The sequence below is a fragment of the Netta rufina genome, assembly GCF_964035555.1.
Source record: "Netta rufina genome assembly, chromosome: 6".
Classification (NCBI taxonomy): domain Eukaryota; kingdom Metazoa; phylum Chordata; class Aves; order Anseriformes; family Anatidae; genus Netta; species Netta rufina.
The window spans coordinates 17,013,807-17,040,554 of record NC_140129.1 but is presented as its reverse complement, the minus strand read 5'-3'; the positions used below and the strand labels follow the sequence as shown (position 1 = coordinate 17,040,554).

The window sequence follows — 26,748 nt, the reverse complement described above, 5'->3', positions numbered from 1 at the left end:
AAACTGAGAAGTGGATTCCTTCCATCTAAGGTCAGAAGTGGTAAGTTTCACTTCAAATTGTAGTTATATGCTTTTCGAGCAATATGGAAAATAATGTAATTTTACGTTTGCAAGGTCTTGTACCAGATGCTGGTGTACTTCGAGCAAAGGGGCAGGCCAGGCCACAAATGAAAGACTGCACATGTAGCGAGCCCGTGCTGCCACACAGGTCTGCAGGCAACAGGTGCTATGTGGATGGTGCTGGCAAGGGGACGCTGGAGATCGCAGCAGGGGAAGGGGAAGCACCTGGCAGTGTCTCTATAGCTCCTTATGCCCACTCATGGTACTCTCCTTGGAATATATTTTTGGTCTCTGTATTAGGTCTACAACTTGCCAGAATACTCATGCATGATTACTGAGTTTACAACAAAAGACAATGTTAATTTTTGCAGGAGTGATTTTTTATTATAAAGCCACTTTTAGTGTTTGAATATACTATGAACATAATTTGTGACATATTAAAAATAGTTTGGAAGAAACAAAAGAAAGAAGTATTTCACACACAGGAACAAATAAGAGAAGTGAAATAACTCTCTTTCTTCAATATCTGTGCTAGGAGAAATGGAGAGCAAATTATTTTCAACTGTGAACAATGTAAAGAAACTTGGCAAAAATTTCACAGGGATAAAACATTTTACAGGTGAAAACTCGATGGTATTTCTGTAGTGCTTGGTCAGTGCATCTTAAGGTGTTTATGACGTGACTGAGAATGCCCCTGGTTATTTGGTGCATGTTAATTTCAAGCAAGTATTTTATTTTCCACTGAATGTTGTTAAAATACAGGACAAAATATTTAAATGCAAGCAACCAAAAAAAAACACAACACTAAACAGACCACTAAGTACTACCAGGGTAAGCATCACCCCACAATCTAAGAAAAGATCAGACACAAGATTCGCATTTCTACTGCACAGGAACGTCATTTACGGAGTCCATCCAACAATCTTATACATCAGTGCCCTCAAAAGCCTGGCTTCGTATGTAACTGTATTTTTCCCACTGTGCATCCTCTTATCTTCAAGTGGCTGCTCAATGACAGCTGGGATGTTTCTTCCATACAGTTCACATTGCTTCAGAAACTGAACGCACTCTTGAATAACGCTGTCACGTAGCATGATCATGTGCTTGGACATGTTCTCCAGCAGGGACAGGAAACACCTTTTGGCATAATACCACGTATCGGTGCTTAGTTTTTTGTTATACGGCTCCAGGCTTTTAATGACCCTTGAAATCCCGAAGTCATAGTTTCCTTTCACGCAGTAAAGGGTACCAATGACTAGATTAACAATGCAGAGATGGTAGGTGTTTTTCTCAGGATCACCATAGGACAGCTGTTCTTCCCCCTTCTCAATCTTCCTCATCAGCTCCTCAGCGTCTTCATTCTGACTTGTGAGGATGTAGGAAACGCAGAGATTTGCCAACACAATGGCACTAACGTGGAGAATGTTGTCATAGTGCTTTTTAACTATCGGCTCATAGAAGCTAATAGCCTCTTTATACTTGTTTTCTTGCATGAAGAGCACGTGAGCCACATTGAGCTTCCATACCTCGTATTCATTACAGAATTCAACTGATTTGCGGAATATCTTTTCTACCATCGTGTAGTTCTTCATGTCCCAGTAAATCTTTGCCTGGGCCATCAAGACAGGTATATATTTATCCAGAGTCTCATCATACTCATTAACGGCCTTTTTTACAGCTTCATCATCCCAGTTTTGCCTAGCTTCCTGCACCTGCTTCGTGAGTTTTCTCAGCTGCTCAGTCAGCATCCCTGCCGAGTCATCTAGTTTGTGGAAAGCCTCCTCGGGGGCGGTCTGACAAGTAATAATGGCATCTAGGAAATTGTACAAATAAGGCGTGAGCAGTTTGTAGGTCAAATGGGCATTCTCTGCCAACACATCGGCCGCCAGGTCATAGTACTGATGCTTGCAGTAGAGGAGCAGCAAGTTTCCGAAAGTTTCTGGCGGAAAGGGGTTCTGCAGCAGGAGAAACTGCAGTTTTTCAAACCCTTCGGTGGGCTGGCTGTCCATGTTCATCAGCGCTTGGTTGTGCAGCGTGACCGGGTCCAGCTCCTCCTCCGCCCGGGGCGGCATGTCGGTGAGCGCCTCCTGGGCGGCCTTCAGGTTGTGCAGCTGGTACTCGATGGCAGCCTTGAGGTTGAAGGCCTCCACCAGGGCCGTGCGGTGCAGGAGCAGCGTGTTGCCCACGCTGCGGACGTCGATGCCCTCGGTGCTCATGCCCACGCTGAGCTCGGGGTGCTGGTGGATGCCGCGCTCTATTATGTCGGAGATGTGCTTGAGGGCGGGGGCGTACTGCTTGGCGGCGTAGCAGCACAGCGCCATGTTGTAGGACAGCTCGGGGCAGCAGCCCAGCACCTGCATGGCACCGGCAAACTTCACGCCGGCCTCCTCGTGCCGGCCCTGCCGGTACAGCAGGCAGCCCAGGTTCACCTCGGCATCAGCCCGCTCCGAGGGGTCCTGGGCTGCCCCGGGACCACCGCCCTCGGTGGCGGCGGCCAGCGCCTCCTCCACCAGGCTCTCTGCTGCGGCCAGGTCGCCCTGCGCGTAGCGGACGGCAGCCTGCAGCCGCAGCACACGGCCCTGGTATGCCGGCCGCTCCAGCAGCGGCCCGGCGGCTCGCAGGGCCTCGCCGTAGAGCCCGGCCTTGTGCAGGGCCTGCGCCCGGTACAGGCGGTAGGCGTCGAGCTCGGGGTGCAGCGCCGAGAGCTGCTCATAGCACTCGGCCGCCGCCGCGAAGTCCTGCAGCTGGTAGTGGCAGTAGCCCAGCAGCGAGAGGCCGCCCCGCGAGCGGCCGCCCCTCTGCAGCTCGCGGCTCAGCAGCGCCGCCGCCTCGGCGCAGCGCCCGCCGCGGATCAGCCCGTACACCGCCGCCGTGTACTGCCCCTCCGACACCGCCGCCTCCATCGCCGCTGCCCCCGCGACGGCCCCGCGCCCCGGAACGGCTCCGGGAGGCGGCAGCGGGGAGCGCCGGGAGCTGTAGGCGCCGCCACCCGGGGCGGGGACCCGGCCCCGCTGCTGCTCTGCTGCTGCACGGCCCGGGAGGGAAGGGGCGCTGCACGGCACGGCCGGGGTGCTCTGCTCGCCACTGCGGCAGTGGCCGAACTCGGCTCTCTCCCTCACCTCTGTGCTTAATCCAGCAGCTGTCCGAAGTCACCAAAAATCACTAAAATGTATAAACTGGGGAAAATGGGTTCCCCTGTCTGCCTGCACGAGAAGGCTGAAGGTGCCGCTGCCACCCAGAGCTGGGCCATGGGTGCGTCAGCAACGCGCCCGCTGCCCCGGCATCTGCTGCCCTCACTGGCCTCCACCAGGCTCCCTAACCCGACAGGCCTCGTGCCCAGCAGTAGAGAAGCGCAGCTGGGGATGGGCAATTGAGCAGGCCAAACCTGCCGTGTGCCCACATCAGCTCTGCCACATCGGAAAAGCCACTCTAAGGGCCTAATGCTGGAACAAGATGGGTTTACGGTGGCTGAATCCTTGTTTTTCTAGCAGCCATGATGCAAATGAGACCTGATGCCTTAGAAAGAAATTGCATTTTCTATATCCGTCTATCATTTTCTGTTCCCCTTTGTGCTTTTATCTTCCAAGTAGTAAACCGGAGAGTTTAATAACAGTTCTACAGCAGCTAAAAGAGAAATTGTTTCCTTAAAACGCTACCTAGACTTGAATATTTTTCTCATTTCACTATTTCCTGCAGCTGACAAGAACAAAGTTAAAATTTACTGATGTTTTTCAAATCCTTTATTTCTAAATCTTGAGTAATTGACTTTAAGTACTCCCAAGCAGTGATACTGTAAGAGAACGCCCTAAGCTAAACATGTAGCCCTGGAACACAGGACAATAAGTATTTTATTGATGTCTTGTGCTTTTTGAATATGAAAGCTTTACAAGGTGTCAAGAGCTTAAGTTTGTAAAGGCTGATGGAAGGAACAATGCTGGTATCCTAACAGAATCTGACAGCTCTCCTACAGCTTTAAATGCTTAGATCAAGTATTTTCCTCCTTTCTGAAATTGCTTATTTCAACAGTGTCCTTTTTTCTTGGACGGAACTAGTGTTTTTTTCTCGGTGGTGGTGGTGGTGGTGTTTTCCCCAGGGATACATGCTATTTTTACAGAATAATGACATATCCAGTATCACAGACTTGTACTCATCTGTACATTTTTTTTTATAGGAGTAAATTGTCCTGTTGAAGTCATAGGCCAGGTTTGGTTTCTGGTCATTCCAGAATAATGCCAAGTGCAGCTGGTAGAGTTAGGTTTACTCCCAGGAATGAGCGCTGCAAGGTCATGCTTCAAAAATTGTATTTGAGCTGCTCAGTCACATGTGTTTTCACTGCTCTTCTATTTGCATAGTTCAGAAATCAATACATACAGCTCTGATTCATTCTGACAAGGTAGTTTCAATGAAAAATAAATAAAAAAATAAATCACGGGAAACCATTAAAGTGATTTATTATTATTTTTTTTTTTAGAGAGACCAGTAAAACCAAGTTGTTAATTTCAAAAACATGCTTTAAAAAGCTGAATCAGCATTGGTTGATCTACTAAAGCAAAACAATGAGGGTAATTATCTTAAAATGCAAAAAGGAAAAGGAGGCAGAAGTCTTTCTCAGTATTCATTTTTGAAAGTATGTAGGGTACACTTGCATTAGAAAATACACACACTATTTCTGTGCATGTCAGTTGTTTCCCATACACGAAGGTTCAAAGCATACAATGGTATTACCCACACAACTGTAAGACGCAGTGTCCAACACGCTTATAAATTGGTAATTAAGTACAAGGTGATCCGAGAAAGAAAAGGTAACAAGCGATACACAGTATATATTCCAATACTGTCACATTCAAGTCATGAAAATCTCTGGAGACTCTCAGCTGATTTATACCTCAAATTTCATTGTTTTTTTTTAGAAAACATTCACATGATTTTACTATTAAAATCGCCAGTTTCTTGGAAAAGCCAATAAAAAAAATGTTACACTCTTCATTTTCTTGCCCAGAATGTTCTCAGCATTGGAAGTGTCTGTTAACATGTTTTACTTAGCCTTGAAATAAACCTGTTCTAATCTGTACTCAGTGCATAAACTGTCTATAATTCGTTTAATCATATGGAGGGAAAATAAATATTTGGCCTGCAGGCTGAAACACTCAAATTTTCTACTAGGATTAATTAGTCTAAATATTAAAAATTATCTTAGGCACTGCTGGTTGCAGTTTTCAAAAACAGTTTGTGAGTACAAGTATTGGCTTTGCTGATAATTACAGGCACGTTATGAAATTGCAGTGCACTATAAGAAGGAGCAATTAGCAAGGACAACAGTCCGGAAAATGCAGCTGCTGTACCAAGGACACCATCTGAATGAATACCTGAGCTAAAAAGAAACACGCTCCTCTACTCTATAGGCATTTTCTGCAGGGCACAAAACATACCTGCTCAGCAAGATCCCTGGTCTGGCAAAGAAGTAAGAGCTATGACAGAGCTACATGGGGAGTTACATGCCTAACTGCCACATTAGGCATCCAAATTAAACTTTTGTGAGCTTCTGCTGCCTAACCTTGTCTGTGACATTGAACTGTGTCCTGCCAGAAGCAGAAGTAAAGGTCTTGATCAAGTTATGAAGTTCTCTTTTGCCTGTAGGTCTCAGGCTGGGAGAAAGGCAAAGTGATGGTCCACTTCCAGGGCAAATTGTCTGGTTGTCCTATGGCCAAAGACACGTACCTCTTGTCCATCTTGTTTGTGGGAGGTGAGAAACCCTCCTTCTGCCCGATGTGTAGAAGAGCCTCCAGCCCACGTGCTCTTTGCCTCGAACAGCGATGGGTTTCCTGCTGGGGTCACAGTGTTGTGTTGTAGGGGCGTGCTTTAACCCAGGAGGATGCACCCAGGACCCCTCCTGTGCCACCAAAGCCCTTCGGCTCCATGCAGCTCCCCAGGAGCAGGGTGCACACGGTGGCAGCACCCGGTGGGCCTTCCGTCTCCTTGGTGGGTGCCTGTAAAGGGCTTCCATGGGAAGCCCTCGTGGCTCTCTCCCAGCCGGTGGGGAAAGAGGCACACCTGCAGTTTGAAGCCTGCTCTAAACCAAACAGGGCTTGGACACCAGGCTCCCTCCTGATGGCCCTAAGTGATGCTGTAGCATTTAGACCTGTTTTCTTTGGTGAGCAAGAGTTGATTTTGGTCAGTGGTCTCACAGGTAGGAATCCTGAGTGGAATTGCTGCCTGTCCAGAACTAGTTTTGAGGACCGCATTGCAGCTGGACTGGCTCAAAGCACCTCAGGTGGAGAATGCAGGCCCTGTGACCCTATGGATGTGGCTCATGCTCACTGCATTTTAGCACTGGAGTTGCAAATACTTGAGTCCCCATTCAAGGCAAAATTTCCACAAACGGCAGGGGCAAGGAAGGGAGGACTCTTCTGTTGCTGAGCCAGAAGAGCCTGTGGTGGGCATCTCCAAGGCGAGGCCACGTGGGAAGCACCCTACTAGCACTGTGCTGGGTTACAGTGGGTTCTCCATCCTCTTTGCCTTGTGTCCTTTGTCCTTGCCTCTGCTGCTCCTGTGTTTTGTACGCAGCCACAGAACTAATGTGATTTCAATGGGTTTTCATCTGTGCTCGTGCAGTCAGCAGGGAAACAAGCCACAGAAGGAGAATTCTGATTTCCTAACCCATAGTCATCTCATCTGTGCTGAGTATGTCTTGGGATAGTAAGCACTAGTTAAAAAAATGTTTCCCAGCATCTTAAATATGAGAAACTTGGAATATGCTTTTCTACCCAACAAAGAATTCCGTAAAGGATTTTCTTTTTCTCTCAAATACATGAGTCTTTCGTTGATGCCTAAACTGTGCTGAAAAACATTTAGCAAGTTTTAAGATATATTTTTTAAGACTGAGTTGTATCACTTTCAGACATCAAATTCTGTTCTGCGATACACCACTGTGACCCCCTGATTTCAGCAGGGTTGCTTCGTTTTTCCTGAGAACAATTTGATAAAGATCTAACTGTGCGCTCTCATTTTCTTCCTTGTGATGGAGGAACGGAACCATAACATTAGTCAGCACTTTCTGAATTTTGACCCACAATAGCAAAGATACCGAAAGACAGGAGAAATAGATGGAGGCAATTACAAACAGTCACTTGATTGATGGTTGACATTGTTAGAGCTTCAACTGTATGTCAGGTTGCGGTGGTGCTGAATTCCCATCACTGCCGGTGGGTGTTGCCATGGGCAACAGCGCACTGAAGCCAATAAAAAGGAGAGGAAATGAGGGGAAACTCAACCTTGGGGGGAGCCGGAGGGCACGCGCTATAAATTATGTTACACTTAGCAATATGCAATATCAAAATTCAGGAAAGCTATGTGTACCTGCCAGCAGTACTATGTCAATTCCTAGTATCTGTTTCTCCCATAAAGCATGTGTTACAAGTTTTATATGGCTTGCTGCTTACTATCCTGCATCTATCTTTATTCAGGGAAGAAAGAAGTGGTAAAATAATAGCAGAAACATTTCTATTTGGTGCGCGTATTCACTGCTGTGCAATCTGGATCTCTGCTCCTTCCCTGCTTCTTTCTGATAGCGAAAATGATGTGGTTCAGTTGCATGGTAACATATTGGCTTGCAACGGTACTGAAATTTCCAGCTATTCCCCTATACATATAATTAATTGCACAGAGGGTTTTGTTTTGTTGTTGGTCTGTTTTCTTTTTTTTTTTTTCTTTTCTTTTTTTTTTTTTAAGGAAGTATCACACAGAACGTGATCAGCAGATTTGGTGTTTCTGTTTGATTGTCAGACAGACCTAGTCAGCTTTTCAAAGGTGCTAACGACTCACTTTCCTTGGAAAGCAGGAAGGCTCCTTATAGCATCTGGTTCGCTGGGCCAGGTTCTGATTTTCATGAGGCTGGTGTCAGTTCAAGGTACCTCCATGAAGTAAGTGGACTTTGTCACAGGTGTAAAGTTAAGCTGAATTCAGCTTTAATTTCTGCTGCCAGACAATGGTATATTTAGCATCGCATTTTTCATGGAGTACAAAGGCTTTTATTCTCCCATGAATGGGAACTCGTAAGCACTGCAACACATCTCCTCTTGTGCCCTATCATGCAGCAAAGAAAGCACCCTCAGTTCATAGATCACAGTTTTGCTACCCTAGTTATCCCTGTACTAATGGAAGGAGACCAACTTTCACGTAATACCGGCATCACCACATAGAACTGGACACGTTTGGTTTTGTGACGTATCGTGTTTGATTAAACTTTAATGAACCCCTCTACCGCAGATGTCTACATGTGACTCTAGGACTGCACTAGCTGTAATAATAACCATCTTAAATTGTACTGAAAGAACTGCAAGAGAAGAGGTAGTCAGTCCAATGATATTCTTTCTCTCCGTCATTACAAAATACTCATTTCAGCTGCAGATTATACTAGAAAGGCTTATCCATGGTCCGGTTTTCAATATAATATAAACCTGAAGCATAAGGCAGCAGATTTCCTTTTTTATTTTTATTCTATTTTCATTGAAGCCCATTATTTTTTTCCTTAGGGGACACTGTAATTTAAAAAAATGCATTAAAGGAGTATTTAAAAACAAACAAACAAACAACAACCCTCTAAAATTACCATGCAATATTTTGCTTTTATGCAAGCTTCCCCTTGCTGAGAAATTTACTGCATTGTTAATATGAATTTCTCAGGGAAGCAGGGACAGATTGGTATTTTTAAAGATAATAAAGTTTGTTGTTAAATGTAGCAAAGGTAGGCAATTCTAAAGGCCCTGATCAATCACTAAGAAGCTTTGTTGTAAAAAAATACTTCTTTAGAATACAAAGCAGGCTTTTCAGAACATCCAGGCATAAAAGAGGAGGGAAGAGTGAGAGAGGAACATCACAAAAGCAGGCATAATTGATTCATAACATGTACTGAAGAGATGCAAAACAACAATGTAATTACATACTATTCTGTTTTCCTGCAGCTCCTTGCATGTGAATTGACCAGCTTGCATCCCAGTTCTGCTCTGTATTATTAATTTTATTAAGCTGTAAGTTCTTATATTTCAGTCTGTTGTCAGCTTTACAGATTTTTACAGCAGCAGTTGAAATGGAGCGGAGCTGAATGAATGCTTCTTGTGCTGTCTTCCATGTCATTTCAGAAAACAGCGCAATCTCACCGCAGGCCTTCCCTTCAGACTGACTAAACCACCAAGTAAAAACAAACTAGGCTGCCATCGAGATAATATCCGATCAATTAAGCATGTCTCTGAAAGCATTTCTTAAAAAAAGTGGTGTGCCAAAGCTTACGGAAGCCTTTCAGACAGCTTTTATCATAAATAGACATTGACATTTGCAGGCTTAATTTATGTCTTTGAGAGACACAGTAAAGCTAGAGGAAAAGGAGGTCGAGGATGCTGCCTGAGAAGGAAGTCTTTTTTGGTGCAGCTCCTCCCATTTACCTCTGTTTACTGCCACAGAGTCCAGCATAGGCTTCAGTTTCGCATTCAGCTTCACTAGAGACTGGAAGAAAATAAAAAAAAAAAAGAGGGAGGGGGAGAGAGAAAAATATTGATGGTATTTCCAGCCTGCTGATGGACAGACTAGGGAGTAACATGGTAAAAGGAGCCTGAACTGCACCATGCCCCTCACCCTCCTCGCCCCTGGCTGTAAATTCCCATGTAGGTAAAATTTTTCATTCCCTTTGAGATTTCTTTATCATTTATGATTTATCTCTGATTTGACTTGAGGCTTTAAGTAAGCCACCGAAAACGTCAAAAAAAGCGCATAAGGTGGCAGAATTGCCGCACAACTACTAGAGCTTTCTTGTAATCCTTACAGATAGTCCTTCTGAGGCATCCCCCAAGTGACTGGGGCTTCTTGGTTACTGGTAGCTATGAACTAGTTGGATGGCAAGCTGGACAAAGCTGAAATAAGCTTCAGATTCTCCCACATGCTAGCTTCTTATTTCCTACTATAGATGAGTAAACCACAACAGTACCAGGCTTTCCAAAGGTGGCAAAAAAATCCCTTTCTGTGTCCTCAAAGAAAAAAAAAAGAAAGGTTTCTTTTTAAATTCCACTGAAATTGCCTCTTTTCTACATACCCAGTCCAAAGCCCACAGAAGTCAGTAAGAGTCTTTTATCTGTTTTCAGCTGGATTTGAAGTATCCCCCCAAATGATATAATCCCTGCGCTCTTTTACTAGAAGTTTATTTCAACTTCCTCTTTAATATCAAATGTTTCTGTAGAAAGACAGTAAGTGTTTCACATGGCTTTGTCCCTACATTGAAGAGAGAAAAAAACCCATCAACAGCAGCACACGATGCAAAGAGAGGGTTAACAGCTGCCCCCAAAGTGGCCATGTGCTGTGCTGGTTCAGGACAGAAGATGTATTTTTCTTTTGCAGTTTTTTTCATTGGGAAGAAATGGGTTTTGATGAAAGTTGGGTATTGCACTTTCTCTGATAGCATGGAAACTACATACTTGCCATTTGAAATAAAGGATTGGTGCGAGGAAAAAAAAATATGGAGAAGGCAGCAAAGGGTTATCTTCTAAAAGTGTAGAAAATTATAATGAAAAGAAGGGAGAATGGAAAAGGAGCAGGGAAGAAGGTACCTTTGCAGTTGATTATTTTCTTTTTATTTTTTTCTTTTGTGTGTGTGTGTGTATGCTTTAAATAGCAGACCTAACAGCAACCACTTTAAATAGTCCCCAGAGCCCAGACACGACTAAAGAACTGGATTTTTTATAGCCAGCCTGTAAGCCATGGAGCTTGGCTAGCTACTGAAGTAAGTCTCGGTAAATTTTTAATTGAGCTATTATATGATAATTAAGGGTTAATGGCCTGATTTTAAGATGTGCTGAAAACTTGCAATTTCAGTTGACTTCAGTAGCAAATATGAATGCTCAGCACTTCTGAAAAATCATGCCATGAGTAAGTAGCTGATTTGTGTGGAAGTTGAAGCAAATCTGTTTGAAATTATTTCCTGAGAATATGGCACAAACTGGGCAGATAATTTTGCAGCTTTGTAACTGGAGTAAGGAGTAGAGCTTACTGCAATCTCTGCCATGGACAGTATTACTCCCTGGTGGCATTTGTGCTGTTTTTAGAGTGGCTGTGGGTTGTAACACTCCTGGCACCATACCTCACAGCTCCCTGTTTTAGCTCCTTATTTCATACCATTTTGTATTCTCCAAACCAGTTTGGTGGAATCTAAAAAACAGGGGCAGCAATGCAATAAAAGCACCTGTCTGACGAGCTCACTGCTGATGTCCTTAGCACCTGCATGGCCTCTGCCAAACCAAGTGTCTGGAAGTAGAACTTCAGACATTCAGATCTTGACAGCAACTTAGCAGATCCGTTCTGTACGAAGCCAGTATCCATCCAGAGTTAAGCTTGATGGCATTTCTTGAATCTTCAAAAAGTTCTTGTGAAGTATTTTTTCAGTATCTGCTTAAGATTTTTATCCTGCCTTTGAAAATATTTCAAACATCTCTCTGCACAAACACGGCATTCTGTACTCACACCCCATCAGCCTCAGGATCTACAAGCACAAAATGCCGTGCAGTTTGTTTCCATCACAAACATATCAACAACCTGTATCTGCCTACAAGCAGTATAGAGGAGGAGGTCACTGGACAGTAGGCTCTGTCTCAGCCTGTCTGCTCCGCTCGAGGCTATGGCTACATCCTTTCTGTACCATTTTGTTGCCAAGACTTAGCATAAAACCACGTTTTCAATCCTAGAGCCAGGGAGCAAACAAGGATCAGGGCATGACCAACTGCCTGTCCCTCCAGGCTTAGGCATGTACCATGCTCTTACAGTAGGTGACCTGCCTCTGACAGGCATCCTGCATCTCACCTGGGTCCAAAGGTGCCGGGAGGACAGTGGGTGCTTGAGCTGCTTTGGTCAACTACCTTTGTGTTGGCTACAGCAGAAGCCCCAGTTGATCAGTAATAGAATCAGGAAGCACCCACACCCTGTAATCACCACATCTCAGGAACTCTAAACGTTATTAAATCCAAAAGGAAATACACAGCTTTCCCAGAAATGTATCCCTAACTGCATATTATGGAGTCTGAGAGCCCAGACACAACAGAGGTCAGTAGGTAAATAACAAGAATGGTTAACTAATAACATTAACTGTAATGAAAATAAATTAAAAGGAATATTTAAGAAAGAATAAACCATGTCTTCGATATTCAGTTTTACCATAGCACAAGCAATTAATTCTATGGAAAGCTGACAAAATATATAGTGTAATTTTAAGGAACTTTATTTTGTTATGCATTAATTTAGATTAGGGATCTCGACAGTGCAGATTTTGCACTTAATCTATAAAATATCTTTATTCAGACATTGATCTGATGTTTAAACCACTGCTTCTGTATTTAGTATCCTTTCACTTTGGGACTCTTTCATTCTGATCTAGCCTTTTAATTAAACCAACTACTATAATTCCTATGGAAATTAGCTTTTATTTTATTTTTTCCAGCTACCAAAGCATTTAAGTAGGACTTTTCTGATACAAAGTACACAAATTGGATTTTACTTCTGCTTGAGATGTAATTAAAAACTCATTTGATTACTATATTTCTGGCTCTGTTTTAATTATTAAACTCCAGTAATCAATTTTCTTTTATGAAGCTTCTGGGAAATTATCTCAAAAGCAACACATTTCTCTCCCTTCTGGCAGGTTCTCTACCATTTACTGAATTACATGCATAGCACCTGTTCCTGATTCGGATTAAACCACCAATTTATTCCTAAAGCTATTTAGGTTTATTTGGCTGTAGCCTAGTCAGGCTTTTCTGCCTCCTGGCTGCACTTTTACTTTCCATTTTACTGCATGAAGCCCCCTTGATGTACTGTTCCTCCATGCCACTATTTTTGATACATGCCTTGTACAAACTGCTTTGCTGTCTAATTTGCTACCCAGCTTCTTAAGGGCCAATTTATTCTTTGCTTCAATAGGAAGAGGCTTGGTGTTCAACAGCTGACACAGGTTTACCCCCTTTCCTGTAATAGCTGCTCATCTTCACAGAGCGATAAAGCATGCCGGGAGAGCGGTTGTGCTGGTGGCTCGTGCTCCAACATTAGGAAAGGCCAGATAGGTTTGCAATTCTCTTCTGCATCCATGTGTTACCTCAGGTACGTGGCTAAGCTGTTTCTCAGGAAGTTACTGTACAGCTCTGAATTTTTCCTGTCACCTTCAATGATTTAGGTCTCTTTTGTGACTGTGACGTGCTCTGCCCATGATATCCTTTCACAAGGCAAGCTCTTCTTATGGATGTGCTCCTCCACTACAACAGAAGGTTACTGGCACTTCAGCACTACAGCACCCAACTGACACTGTAACTAAAGCATAGAGAATGCAGAAATTGTAGAAGTACCAAAAACAAACAAACAACCACCAAACAGAAGTTTCGGGGTGGGAGTGATGGATAGCAGAAGGGGCATTTGTTGGTAGATCTGCCTCCTGGGTGGAAGGGCAGTGGTGGGGGGGCAGAGGGCTGTGGCTGCTACATCACCATTATCTCAGGGAAAGGATGTTATCTGAGCCAGCCAAGGTGCAGCACGGATGTGGCCAGAATCTAATCTACTGCTAAAACAAAGACAACGTTTTGTTGTATTCTGAGACTTAACACCAAATCATTTTAAGGGGCACATTGCATGCCCTAGCTTATGAACACTGCAGGACCTCCAGAGGGTGTCTTTTTTTTTTTTTTTTTCTTTTTTTTTTTTTTAAGGTTCTCATCCAAATATTGCCCAGTTGTGACCTTGTTTAACTTACGCGCCTTGACAAGATTATGGCTCACGGAAGTATGGTTGTGGGTCTAATATTTGTAAAGCGAGTTTATGGAATAAGACCATATAAATTCAGTTTTATGACTGAACACATATCAAAAAGTTATAGGTCGCAGTGTTCACTCTGCTTTGGAACCCAGTGGTTTCTAATGAATCACTTTTATTATGTAGGCAGTTTCTGAGTTGGAAGGGAGGACTAGTGACCGAGAAGCTATGGGGATAAATTCAGACCTGGTGTAAGCATATGAAGCATTGCTGAAGTCAAGAGAGTCGTGACCAGTTACAGCAAAGCTGAATTGGACTCCTGAGTTTTGCTGAAGTGGCTTTCATGTAAGAATACATAGGCCAAAGGTGAGCCATCTATCTGAAAATCCTTGAACTTCAGATTAGTTCAGATAAAAGGGATCTGTACTGCAGTCATCCACAGATTGAACCTCATAATACAAATATTTGATGCAAGATGTTAAGAAAAAACAAAAGCATTTCTGCATACATGCCTGTGTACTAAAACCAAAGAAACAGATAAAATTTCACCTTCTGTAGGCAGAATACATAAAATACAGTGATATAGAGAAGATGCAGGGATTAATGTATATGAAGCTTTGACTGTGTGCACATGTGACTTAATTATTTGCCCTACTGATTTAGGGTCATATGTAACCATTAGGTTCCAGAAGAAATTACTGTATTTGGGAGGTGGCTGAGTTCATGGGGGAAAAAAAAAAAAAGACCGGGATTTCATTGTTGATGGAGACTTTGTTTATTCTTTCTAGGGCTAGCTGAGGGCAGTTCCAGGGCATCAAATACACAGTGCAGATGTGCATTGTTTTTGCATTTCTGCCAGTGATTTTTCTTTTAATGCCTAAAACTGTAATTAGGTCAAATGAATACACTACTAACTTTCCTGATAAAAAATGGGAGTTTCCTTTATGTTCCATATAGAAGTCGTCAGTGGTGGGGAAGAGAGCTATTTGTGAACAGGAAGGGATCTAATACACATATGAGTGTTCAGCTCTTCTGCTGTGAATCAGTGTTATATTTCTGGTGATGGTACAGTAGCAAGAATAATGCTGCACTACTTCATAACTAAACGTACCTACTATGGAAGGATGATTATAAGATTCTCTGGTAGTAAAGACATGCCAAGTACTTTGGGGGGGAAGGAATGTGTACAGAGTTCCTGGTAGCAAAGTGTGTTCTGACCAATATCAATGTTGCTTTGCTGTCAAAGGGAAAGAGTAATATAGGAGTGGTACCTACTGAAGTAGCTCAACTGATGTCTTGGTAGAGTTGTAAATGATTCATCCGTTCATAATAATTTCATGAAACTGAGGGTTTGCTCAGAAGAGTTTGTGTTTCATAAACAACTTCTTATTTGTCTCTACTGTTTATGGTTTTGATTCTACATCTCAAGTGTGGAAATATAAAATGTTTCTACCCCTTCTCCTTTCAACATTTTCACCAAGCAGCCGATCAATGTCTTCTGCCATACTATTAAATGGATTTTGAAAAACTCTTCAAACCGTATCAGCCTCATATCCTTATTTAGTTCTTCGAATTTGCCCTCAGCTGGGAATTCTGCAGGCAACTGTGATTCTGTTGTGTTAAACACTTGAAGTGTTTCATTCATCATCATTTCTAGTCCTTTTCTGATGCAATGTAGTTTGTGCTTTGTCTTTCTTGAAAACTGAATGGCTGTTAAATTATCCATTTATCTTCTTTCAGATTTGCTGTACAATTTGAGTTCCCTCTATTGGCTGTCTCTTCTACCTTATCTGCCAACTTTTCAATCTACTTCCTCAGATCTTTATATGCATTTCCATACGTGACTGCATGTCCTTCGCAACACATTGAGCAGATAATCCTAAATAAAATAGCAACAGAAACTGTAGTATTATGAATTATTCACTTCTCTCAGATCATGGTGAAAGCCTCATTGAAGCCAAGCTTCAATGAAGTTGATGGCAAATGTTCATTCTTCTGTATTCTCTCAAATATCTCGGTTGTTGACCTGCCCTTTCAGTTGAGATCTTTCTGGCATTAGATAACTGAGAAGGAATTTGAAGAAGTACACTTGTCTGAAGGGAAAAATGTTTCTTCTTTCTCTTCTTTCAACCAATTTGGGAAAACTGGTACATTCCTGAAGAAACTAATACAATGTTTCATCAGTAATCTCACCAAGTTACAAAAATCCTAACAAAAATAATTTCCAAAGCCAAAAAGAAGCCCTGCCTGCTCTCAGGAAATGAAAAAAGAGGATGAAGATCTTTGTGTCTCTTGTAAAAAGCTGTTTGTGATACTTACTGGCACAAAAATCCTTGTTCCAAAACCAGCAAAATTGTGCCTTTCCATATCACACTTAGTGACTGACTTTCAAAATTACAAGTAAAAACATTCCTTCTTCTTTTTCTGGTTTTCTTTTATTGTATAGCTCTTCACCTTTTCTCTCCGTTAGTATATGAGTAGCAGAAAAAATAGACTCTTAGGTTAAGAATAAAGAGGTAACAAAAACAGTCTGCTGATGATTTATCCCATTACTGTAAGCTGTAATACAGTCAGAGTACATGAGTTTTCTGAAAGTTCAAGAGCATTTATTCCAGGTAGCCTCGCTTACGTTCATCATTGGTAGACAAGCAGCAAGGGCAACAAATGTGCTGAACCCAGCCACATTGCTATTTCAAGGCTACAGAGAGATCCTTCTGCAGTGCAAAGTCTCTTTTCTCTGTGACAAACCCTTATCCCTAACATAATCTTTAGCTACCAACTCCCCTCCAGCACTGGCATGTGGCATAATTTGCCTGATTAAATTTCCTCTGAACCAGATTTCTTACAAACACAGCAGAATATGCTGCACCTGCTCTTCCTCAGATAATATTACCCCCTGGATTTCAACAGAAAGTGAGACTAATTTAATCTGCCAATGTGTGTGCAGCCTCAGTCCATGGTGTATCACAAACTGCATCCTAAACCTATCTGCCTTACTAATCCTTGTCAGCCAGGCAGTCCCAGGAAGCATAGATGCATTCTCTCTCATTCTTTGTGTCCAAGCCATATATCAGAAGTAAGCCTTGCTAACATCTTTTTGGTGTTCATTAGGATCTACCAAAAGCTATCCTTCTCTTCCCTCAGCATTCTATAAGGGAAAAGCTGATTTCAATGAGAATCACACAGAGCTGATGAAATTCCTCCCTGTAAACACATTCTTCCAGTTTAGTCCTGATTCCCCAAACCTACCCACTTTTTTTTTTTTTCTGTTGAAATACTTCTCAAGAACGTGCGTACATGTTTCAGTGAATGGCTGTGTATTGTTCGTAGTGAACAGCTCGCTACATAGTGCTAGCCCTGCCCCCTAAGTGCAAACAAAATAGAACAGCAGCGCTCTGAATTTTGTGCCAGCAACCCCAGTTTTGGGTGAATACTGGGTACAGCAAGCCATTGTCAAAGTGTACGTACAGATAAGATCTTTGTCTTCTAACTCATTTTTTTTATTATTATTATTATTTTAGTTATTACTATATTGAAGACAGAGACTTTCAAACCAATACATTGCTTTGGTTACCTCCAGTGACTCTTGCCTGGATAAGTACTAAGCCATACCATACAGCCCATTCTGGACTTCCAGAGGAGTGGTCTAAACCCTGACTTTCTTATGCGATATTTCCTTATGCAGAACTGTCATTGAGGGACCGAGGGAAAAGGATAGATTTGGTATTTGAAGAAGGGCTGTATCAGGACATGGCAGTGTAAGCATGATTCTTAAAGCATACCTTTTCTTCTTTTCTGCAAGGGACTATTAAAAGGTTAATCTCCCACCTTATAATTGTAGCTAGAGTATAAACTTTTGGAAAAAATCACTGTGTGTGAATATGAAGTTCTAATTCAGGGTCTAAGTCAATTCTTGAACTGGAGAAATTAAAGCAAAGATGTAGCCATGATAGCTGGAGACTTTGTCTTTTTTTTTTTTCTTCCCTACACTTTGTAGAAGCTCTGCCACTTATTATACCCTGTTCCTTTAATATCTGCTAACAAGTAGGATAGATGTTTCTGCAGCTACATCACCATAGAGGAATTACTCTAAAGAGGATTTAATTACAAGGCAGGACGTTATTGGCTGTAGGAAGACAGGCATATCAGAGCACTTGGAGTGATTAGATTTCTTTCTAAGTCTGTCAAACTGTTATAAAGAAGGGCTCTGTCCTTCCATGTTTCATTCAAGTCTAAAACGTTTAAAATATTTGCTAGAATTAAAAATAAATATTTCTGCTCTTCCCAGATTCTCCCTAGAATCTTGGAAGGAATAATACAGCTTTACTTCTGTGTATACCATTCTGCGTTTAAAGCTCCTACTTCTCAAGAAAATCTTGAATAGCACTAAAACAGAGCAGTTCAACGGAGCACCAAGGTAGAGGTGAGCAGGGCAATCTCAGGCACGCATAAGTTGTATATGCCATGAGCTTCTTTATCTTCCACAAAGACATCTCCCTTAAATTTAAATAGCTGCTGTCATTCTCACTGACTACCTGACTATGTATTTATCTGCCCAGAAGCAGAGTGCATGGCCTTTGGCCCTGCTATTCATAGTGTTACTGTCTCTGCCTAACAATGCTGTGAACAGAGCTGGGCTTCTGTTAGCATCTTTTGTTTGAAGTGAATCACTAACGCTTTGATGTTGTTTGTGAGAAAAATGATTAAAAAGAATAAGATCTTTGCTCTCCTGCTCTGTCTGCTCCCTACAGAGAAATCTGATCTGAGTTAGGAAAAATCTGTGGCTGATCCTGTTTTAGGTGCACACACACCACAGAGTCCAGGAGGGGAATCTATTGGTGTTGAAACTCCTAGCATCTCTTTACAGGAGGTTCAGAGCAGTAATTTGTCTTAATGATTGAAATGGTGCTCCCGTTATACAACACGAACATTTATGTTCAAATAAGTACATAATACTTTCCCTGCATGGTGAACGCAGCTGCCAGTGTAGTCATAGTGCTTTATTTTCAGCAGGATGTCAGATTTTCTGCTTTAGTTGCATGTGATTCTCCTTTACATAGTGTACCAAAAAAAGGGGATGATTACTCCGTACTGAAGCTACGTTAGTAGATTTTAAATGCTCTACAGATAAAAAAAAAAAATGCATTTTTTCCTTATAAATGATTATTCTAATAAGCTTGTTTCTCATCTGTCTACTGATGAATGCTTTTCTTGCTAGCATTTTTGAATAAAGAGCAAATGTGATGCAGTAAAGCGTAACTAAAGCCCCTAAAATCAGAACTTCAGAGTAAATGGGTGGCTGTTATGCTACTCAAGGCAAAAACTTCACTGTCACATAAAAATACTCTGATCAGTGATCACTACGGTAACAAAAAAGTAAATTCAATAAAATTATAATGTCCCAAGTGTAATAAAAAGAAATGAACAAAAAATAGGGAAGCTTTTATCTTCACAATCCTTTGATACACAGTGTGAAGGAAATAGATTTGATTACTACAGTATTTTGAAATTGGAGGTGGCTTAATTCCCACATCGAGCAGCAAATGTGGGACAGATCGAGGGAGCAGAGCCACAACTTACCTTGTGCCAAGAGTCAGGCTTACAGAGTAAAAACAAAAAGGTTTTGATTTAGTCAATTGGATATGGGAAATCTGTGTATAATTATTATTATTTTTTATATCCCAGTTATTATGTATTTATTTATATTCAGCTTCACATTAGCTTATATAGCACATTTTATACAGCTGTAACCTCCTTCAGGGTTGGATTGGCATTCCAAACAGTAGTCAAACAGGATGGCTAGCAGAAGGTGCATGGATCTTGAGAATTTACTAGTCATTTGTAAACCTCCTTACAGAAACCAAAATGGGCCACACTCAGAAAATGGTTCCAGCCAGATGAGCAGAGGTACACATTTCCTGCCATGTGTTTGCTTTATCACATTGCCATGATACACATCTGCCTAATAAAGGAGATTTAGGTTATCCTTTACTTGGGACAAAAACTACACCTCAGGGTGGGTTGTCATAAGCTACCCTGAGGAGAGCAGACGAATATGGAGGAGGTAGAGACAAATCTCCCCAGAAGACTGATTAAATCCCTAAGAATGTTTCAAAATGTAGGAGAAAAAAAAAAAAAAAAAAAAAAGTGGGGGAAAAAAAAACGCTTAAGGCAAGGAAGGCCAGAACTCTCTAGAAAGCTCTGCGAAATCTATATACCAAGTGTTTTAATTATCAAATATTCCTTGTGGGCACTTTGACACATGACTTAGCTCTGTACTCTGGAGAAGGTATGGGTTTGTTACAGCATAGTCAGTGGCACCAGGGTGGTGTCAGATCACTCCTGCAAGTGTGCACTATGGAAGTTCCTTCCATGCTGTTACTTCAGAAATGTGCAGCTGCCAAGGATAGCCTGTCCTCAGGACTACTTTGGGTAAAGAAAACTTCGGGGGGTTCTGCTGGTCTTTTTATAGCAAAACTTCTCTCTCACTGTAATGGTAGTTGCCAGCATTCACTGATTGCTGGGACCATCTCTACAGTCTGGGTGTCAAGTAAAATGGAGCACAGTGTTGGGTCCTGCCACAGCAGCTGGGTTGGTATGGAAGCACGTGTTCACCTGCAGAGTTCCCTTCGGGCCTCTGGACGCCAGGATCTGCCCATACGGATTCAGGATTTCTAATCACTTGCACGGAAATAACTATATGCAAAAGCCTTGAGTTTGTTCTCTATGGCTTAATGTTGTAATTTTGGTATCAAAATGAGCGTCAAATGTTTGTCAAATATAAGGTTTTTATAAGCACTATGCTAGTGAGCTATATAAGCACTGCTAAGATTTTACTAATTTGTCAGCTGCCACTCTGCCTCTTTATGTTGCATTTGTAATGATGTAACCCATTCTGTCCCCACATGCAGTCCCTACAGCACATCATAAAGGCTAGAATTTTAAGGAATATATTTAGAATGAAAAAAAAAAATAATTAAAAATCTAAGACTTGCCCATAGTTGTAGTGTGTTCAGCCAGCCCTAACCAGAGGATTTACAATGCCTGAATACACTGCTGATGTGATATGTGTATTGAGGTTTGATTAAGCTGGATATGAAAATTAAAACTTGGCTTCTCATTCAAGAGAGAATCTCCCGCAGTGTGATACTATGACATCAAGTTTTCTGTTTACCCCTAAGGCTGGTGCTGCAATGACTTCCAGGTTTGATGGTGTCTCTTTTTTAAGTTGTTGAGCAGCAGGCTAATAGCTGCACAGCATGATGCAAAGACAGCAGAAAGCAGGGAAATCAGATGTGAATATATTCCCCAGAGATCTCCTGCTAAGATGGAGCTAACTAACCAGAGCATTAGTGCTCAGATCTAGTCTTCTCCTGCAGAGGATGGTCTGATGATCAGCTCTTCCTGCTTTATTGTACTTTTTTGGATTACAAATCATGAATTCTGGTATAATATGCATTATAATGTAATATGAACTTTTATATTGAATGGAACATTGTTTTTAAGAGTTTTCCTCCAGTGTCATTCTCTCCCTCTCCCCTGTTGGTATCCAAGATGAGCTTATTATTAAAAAAAAGAAGTGTGTTTCTATGGATCTTCTGTGCTTGCTTTGTCTTCATTGTTTGAAGTCCATGGATTTACAGTTTATTTTATCATGACAAATTCTGACCTGAAGAAGGGACAGGATCTACTGGCAAAGCAAAGCATTAGTCCACCCTGCTATTTACACCAGTGTGTATTCTCCCTGTCACACAATAGGAGTTGCCTTTGCTATTGGGCAGCCCCTTCTCTAGTAGCAGTGGCAGCCTCGGATGCCACGAGGTACAGAGGGCAGGGTAAGCAGATCATCCTTCTTACCTTTTTTACTATTGCTATATGAGGCAGTTTGAGGTGCAGGGAGAGTATTTTTGCAGTTCCCCCAAAATGGCCAGCCCCGTGTTTTTACAGATAGCAATGACCTAACTGGCAGTCTTTAGTGACATACGGTGGTCTGTGTGCTTTCAGTGTGTAGGAGGAAAACTGGCAGACACTGTTATCAATGGTTAAGTTGCTTTAGCCTTATTTTCCATTTATCATTCTGCCTGTGTAGTTCTGCTTCCTATACAGATAAAAGTTAAAATTTGAAGTTCATGTTACGCAGGAATCAAATTCTGAAGCTGGTCTAATCCAAAAAGAGGGAAGCATTATTCTGGTCAATCAAAGCCCTAGTTAAGTAGTACTTGAGGGTTTACATTTTATACCAAACACCCAGGCAGTCTGTGCAGAAGCATTGTTAAAAGACTAAACTCCAAGTTAAGCAGCACACAACATATATCACAAATGATTTGCCACTGACCTTAAAGGCGTAGCCTAGAGTGCCCCTTAACAGTTTGGAAAAGAAGCAGAAGGGAGCACAAAGGCTCCCTTTGGGTCTCCTTCTGATTCACAGGTATTTGGATGTGTGCCCATGCACAAGTCTGACAGCAGCACCTAATGAGTCCAGCCCACCGGCACCACTCCACAGCACACCCCACACCTTGCCATGACGAGAGTTGGTTTGTGTCAAACATAAAATAAATAGTTGCCTAAACAACTTCTATAACTTGGAGAGAAATTATATTTGCAGATATTACTGGCCTTCAGGGAAACTGAAGATTTCTGCATAGAATTCAGACTTTTGGTAAAGTCAAAGAGAGATAAAAGCATTCCTTCCAAAGGCCTTCAAGGCTGCACAGTAAGCTACCTCTCTTTCCCTAGAGAGGCAAGAACAATCTTCTCTGGACTCTACAAGGAGCAGTAAGTAAAAATTACCTCATACAATGGCATGCAGATGCTATCAATCCACTCGAGCTGCAACCTGGGTAGTTCATCTTTCCTGTTCCGATCAAAAATGGCCTGAATTGAGAAGGGAACAAAACTGTCATGCTTTATTACACTGGAGTATTTTACAGATACATCATCTAGCACTTCAGAGCTATGATCAAATTCTCAAAACCAGAACACTTTGTAAACCATAATCAATCTTTGCAGCAGTCTTCCTACTGCTTTGTCTGGCATGAAAAATAAACTGTTTATTTTCATTTCTGTTTCAAAATTTGTAGGCTGAATGTATTTAAATTTTATAATTCTGTAATATAAAATAAATGCTCTGCAGTTGGAGTTTTTTTTTTTTTTTTTTTTAAAAAAAAAAAAAAAAAACTCCTGTAGAAATGTAGATACCTTCTGAGGAGAAATTTTCTTTTCCTTGCACAGGGTCTTCCAGCTCAGCAAAATGAACAGTGATGGATCTGGCCTGGCTCCCTTCCTCCCTCCCTCCCAATTACAGACCCTTTTTGCAGAACCAACTATGTCTGTGAATCCAAAGCATGGGGAGACAACAGAGCAGTCTGGGGAGTAGTTAGCAATTTGTTCTTCTGGATACAGCCTACTTCACTGCCTGCTGCCTTCTCTAAAGACGAAATTAGAGAGACCTAAGTTGATGTTTAAGAGGCTCAATTATTGGCTTTACTGCCTTATGGAAGAAGATGGAAGAAACTTAGTTCTGAAGAGTTCAAACATAAGTTTCCTCCATATCTTCCCTGAGACTACTTGGTCCATCAGTTTTCTTTCTATAGGATCTTAATCCTCCTTCTAGTGGTCCATCACTAAATTTTTTCTTTTATTCTCTGAATATGCTAAGTTTTAAACTTTCCTGTCTTATGCGGAAAATCTGTTTTTACTATGGGCCCATTTCCTCTAAGCTGACGTCTCCTGAGGAAACTCAACATTCCAGAAACTCCAAACTATACAAACTACCTTGTAGTAAATCAATGGTTGAAGTCTTCTAGTTGTGGCCTGCTCTGACATACACAGTTATCACACAGTTTATCTAAATAAGACATGGAGCTAAGATTAGAAGATTCAATCCTAAATGACACTCTTGCATGTCAGTTAGGATACTTCTGTATTTCCTATTAAAAGGACAGTATTTTTCAAAAATAATTTTCAGATTTTCATAAGGATGATGCAAGAAAAAAATTCCATGAGTTCTAAGTTAAGATATCATCAAATTATCTTGCTGACTAGCAACTCTCTATCTGAACGTTTTCTACAAGCTTTTTAAATTTTTTGACTTCATTACATCCCCACAGGTAGTACGCTCATGTGCCAGTTACCAAATTAGAACAAATCTGAGCCACTAGAATGGTCTTTTTTATTTTTGGAAGCATAAGCATATTTGTAAATAGCTGGTAAGTTAAGTTCCTTAGAAGACTTTCTAGTTTCTCTTCTCCCATTTCCTCCAGACAAGTTTGTAAACATTTTGAAGTATTTAACCTGGATGAGGCTTTCTGTTCAAATCACTCACTGAAAATCTTTATGAATTTTTTTCTTAGTTCGTGTTTGAAACTTTATACCCATCTGCCTATATTCCAGTTAATGCCAATTTATCCTTTTAAAGTGTTGTATTTAGTTGCATATCTACAGAAATGCTTTTCAGCATTTGATATATCAAATAACACAGGTATCAGACAACTGCAGCATAAAGTTTAAATGTCCCTAAGTATCTGGTGTTTTTTTATTTTTAATACACAGAATTCAAATCAATACCCATCGCTTAGAAAATTAAACGACAGAATAACCTTGGGGTTAGGTAAAGAAAATTGAGCTCATCCCATTGAGCCCAAGCAAAAATGACCAAGTTGACTGGAGAGCTTTTAATATGGTTCTCAATGAATCTCCTTATTCAACAGAACTCTTATTTATTTCAAGATGCTTCTTTTTACAACAAACAGTTATCTTTTCTGAATGAACCCAATGATATTTTCTTATCCTTTTCAAGTGGATAACTATTTCAGAAGTGACAAAAACTTACTGATGGGGTGAGTTTCAGTTCAGATCTTTCTCTGTCTCCTTGTTCAAAGAACTCACTGGTTACCAGCTCAGCCGCCTAAAACGTAAGTTGTGATAAAGATTAGAGTTCTTGTACCATAATTTTTCGGGTACTAAGTTCTTGGTTAGACCATGACCTCAACCTGTGCTTAACTGTAAAGAAGTTAATAGCCCCAGTTATGTGACTGATGTCAAGGCATATTTGTATACATTTCAGAGCTGGGCATACAAGTGGGTATAAATAGCCATGATCACCAATAGGCAAATTTATCACCTTTTGGTAGGAAGCTGACTGGGGAATTACATTGCAATGTACAGGTAGCACTTATATGCAATTTATTCAAGTATTGAGAACAGAATAGAAAATGGTAACTTCTTGTTGGTATGCATAATTACATTTATAAAAATGCTTTGTAAAATGTGCAAGAGCTCTCTGGGTATTTACAGGCTGTTGCCTTGTATAAACAACTTCACTTGTCAAAGAAACTTAATTAACCAGTAACCTCTGTTGTCTTAATTTAATGTGAAATCATAAAGGTTTTTTCCCCACTAGACTATTTTTTTTCCCCATGACTGTCATCCCTATAGGACCTCAATATCAAATATAAACTCAGACTGTTATTATCATATTTAATCTAATCACAAGCAAGAACTGGTAGGTTGGAAGATGTCTTTCTGTTTTTTGTGAATGAAGATGTTATTCTACTCAGCAGACGGTTTTGCTCCTCAGAAGAATATGAGATTTAATAACAAAATTAGTTATGGAAAGAGCAGGAATTTTAAGAAGCCAAACTAAGCAATCATGATATGGTAGCCTTATGAACTGTGCTTTCCTGAAGGGCAGGGCTTAGATGGCAGGCACACATGACACTTCACATATAAAAAAAGGAAACTTACCTACTGAAGATGGCATTTAGTTCCTAAAGCTCCTGTCATGCCTGCTTATTGTTTTCAAGTGTTTTCAAGATAGGAAATGATTTTGTAACACCAAGACATGAGAGGGTGAACTGAGAGAACCTGCACTTCATAAAAAACTTCATAAAATCTCAAAATGTCTTGGTCTAGCAGCTGCACAGTAGCTAACATTCACAAATCCTAAACTTACTAAAATTGACGCAGGGAATATCAAAATACATTAGAAATAGGTGAAGTGATGTTATAAAGTATTCTTAAAGCTTGAGCCTGGCTATCACACTGTTTGGAACTTTATAATGTAATCCCAGTGCACTAATAACATTCCGGATCAATACTCCATATAGAGGAATAATTTAACAACTTAGCAGCAATTGTTTGCCAAGTGTATTGTATGAAAATAATCAAGATATAGGCTCACCCCATCTCACTGCTATTCTGATCCTGTTCTACTTGTGTTCCTTTCCCTCCTTCATCTATCTTCTTGTCCTGAATTTTTTCTTCTCATTTTTAATCTTTATTCCTTTTGATTCATATATTGTATTTTTTTTTAGCTCACTTTTTTACGTTCCTTTTCTTTAGGCACAGCTGATGTCCAACTATTGCCTCTACTTTCCCTCTGTGGACCATTTAGCTTCTCTGCTCAACCAGGTAATGTTTCAATCAATCCCAGATGGGATTTTTCAATATAAAGTAAACCTGTACACTAGGCTGCAGGGGAATTTTCACCTGCAGACCTCAAAAATGGGAAGAATAAATAACAGTTTGCCAGAGACTTCATCACTAATTCAGCACCGTAACACAGAGCCACAACATGGAAAACAGACTCTACCTGACAATTTAGCTGTCAAAGAAAATGTAGAAGCTAACTGGGTTAAAGAGGAGAAATGAGGAGGGATGGCCTGGGCCTCAGCCATGGCTAGGTGGCACTGAAAAGTCTTGAAACTCATTTTCCCACTGCAGGATAAGAGCAACTTCCCTGATTTCTTTTCTGTGAGGTGATTGCATTCAGGCCGAGTAATAGCTTTGGATGGACTATTTTTCTAGTCTGTTTATAAAAGCAAAAAAGGTTCATCTGACAAAACTGCAAGTGGAGCTGAAGCCCTGAACACACGAATGTGTTTTTACTGAGTTAACGTGCATGTAGTTGTGCTGCAA

The 26,748-nt window shown here is 41.2% G+C and overlaps 2 protein-coding genes across 2 annotated transcripts in view; both read right to left on the bottom strand.

The window, feature by feature from the left end:
* Positions 1-445: 445 nt before the first annotated feature.
* On the bottom strand, positions 446-2,971 carry IFT70B (intraflagellar transport 70B). Its single transcript, XM_084288932.1, has one exon. The coding sequence runs from the start codon at positions 2,961-2,963 to the stop codon at positions 963-965; it is 2,001 nt and encodes a 666-aa protein (XP_084145058.1). The 5' UTR covers positions 2,964-2,971; the 3' UTR covers positions 446-962.
* Positions 2,972-9,396: 6,425 nt separating this feature from the next.
* PDE11A (phosphodiesterase 11A) overlaps positions 9,397-26,748 on the bottom strand; it is a gene marked incomplete at both ends in the record, with an annotated part of 129,752 nt that continues 112,400 nt past the window's right edge. Inside the window, 3 exons of the mRNA XM_084288782.1 lie at positions 9,397-9,558; positions 22,621-22,704; positions 24,662-24,736. Of these exons, the coding sequence (XP_084144908.1) occupies positions 9,397-9,558; positions 22,621-22,704; positions 24,662-24,736 (321 nt within the window). The remainder of the gene's footprint in view (positions 9,559-22,620; positions 22,705-24,661; positions 24,737-26,748) is intronic.

Excerpts from the sequence above, each read along its gene's own strand:
- IFT70B (XM_084288932.1), bottom strand. The coding sequence starts at position 2,963 with ATGGAGGCGGCGGTGTCGGAGGGGCAGTACACGGCGGCGGTGTACGGG.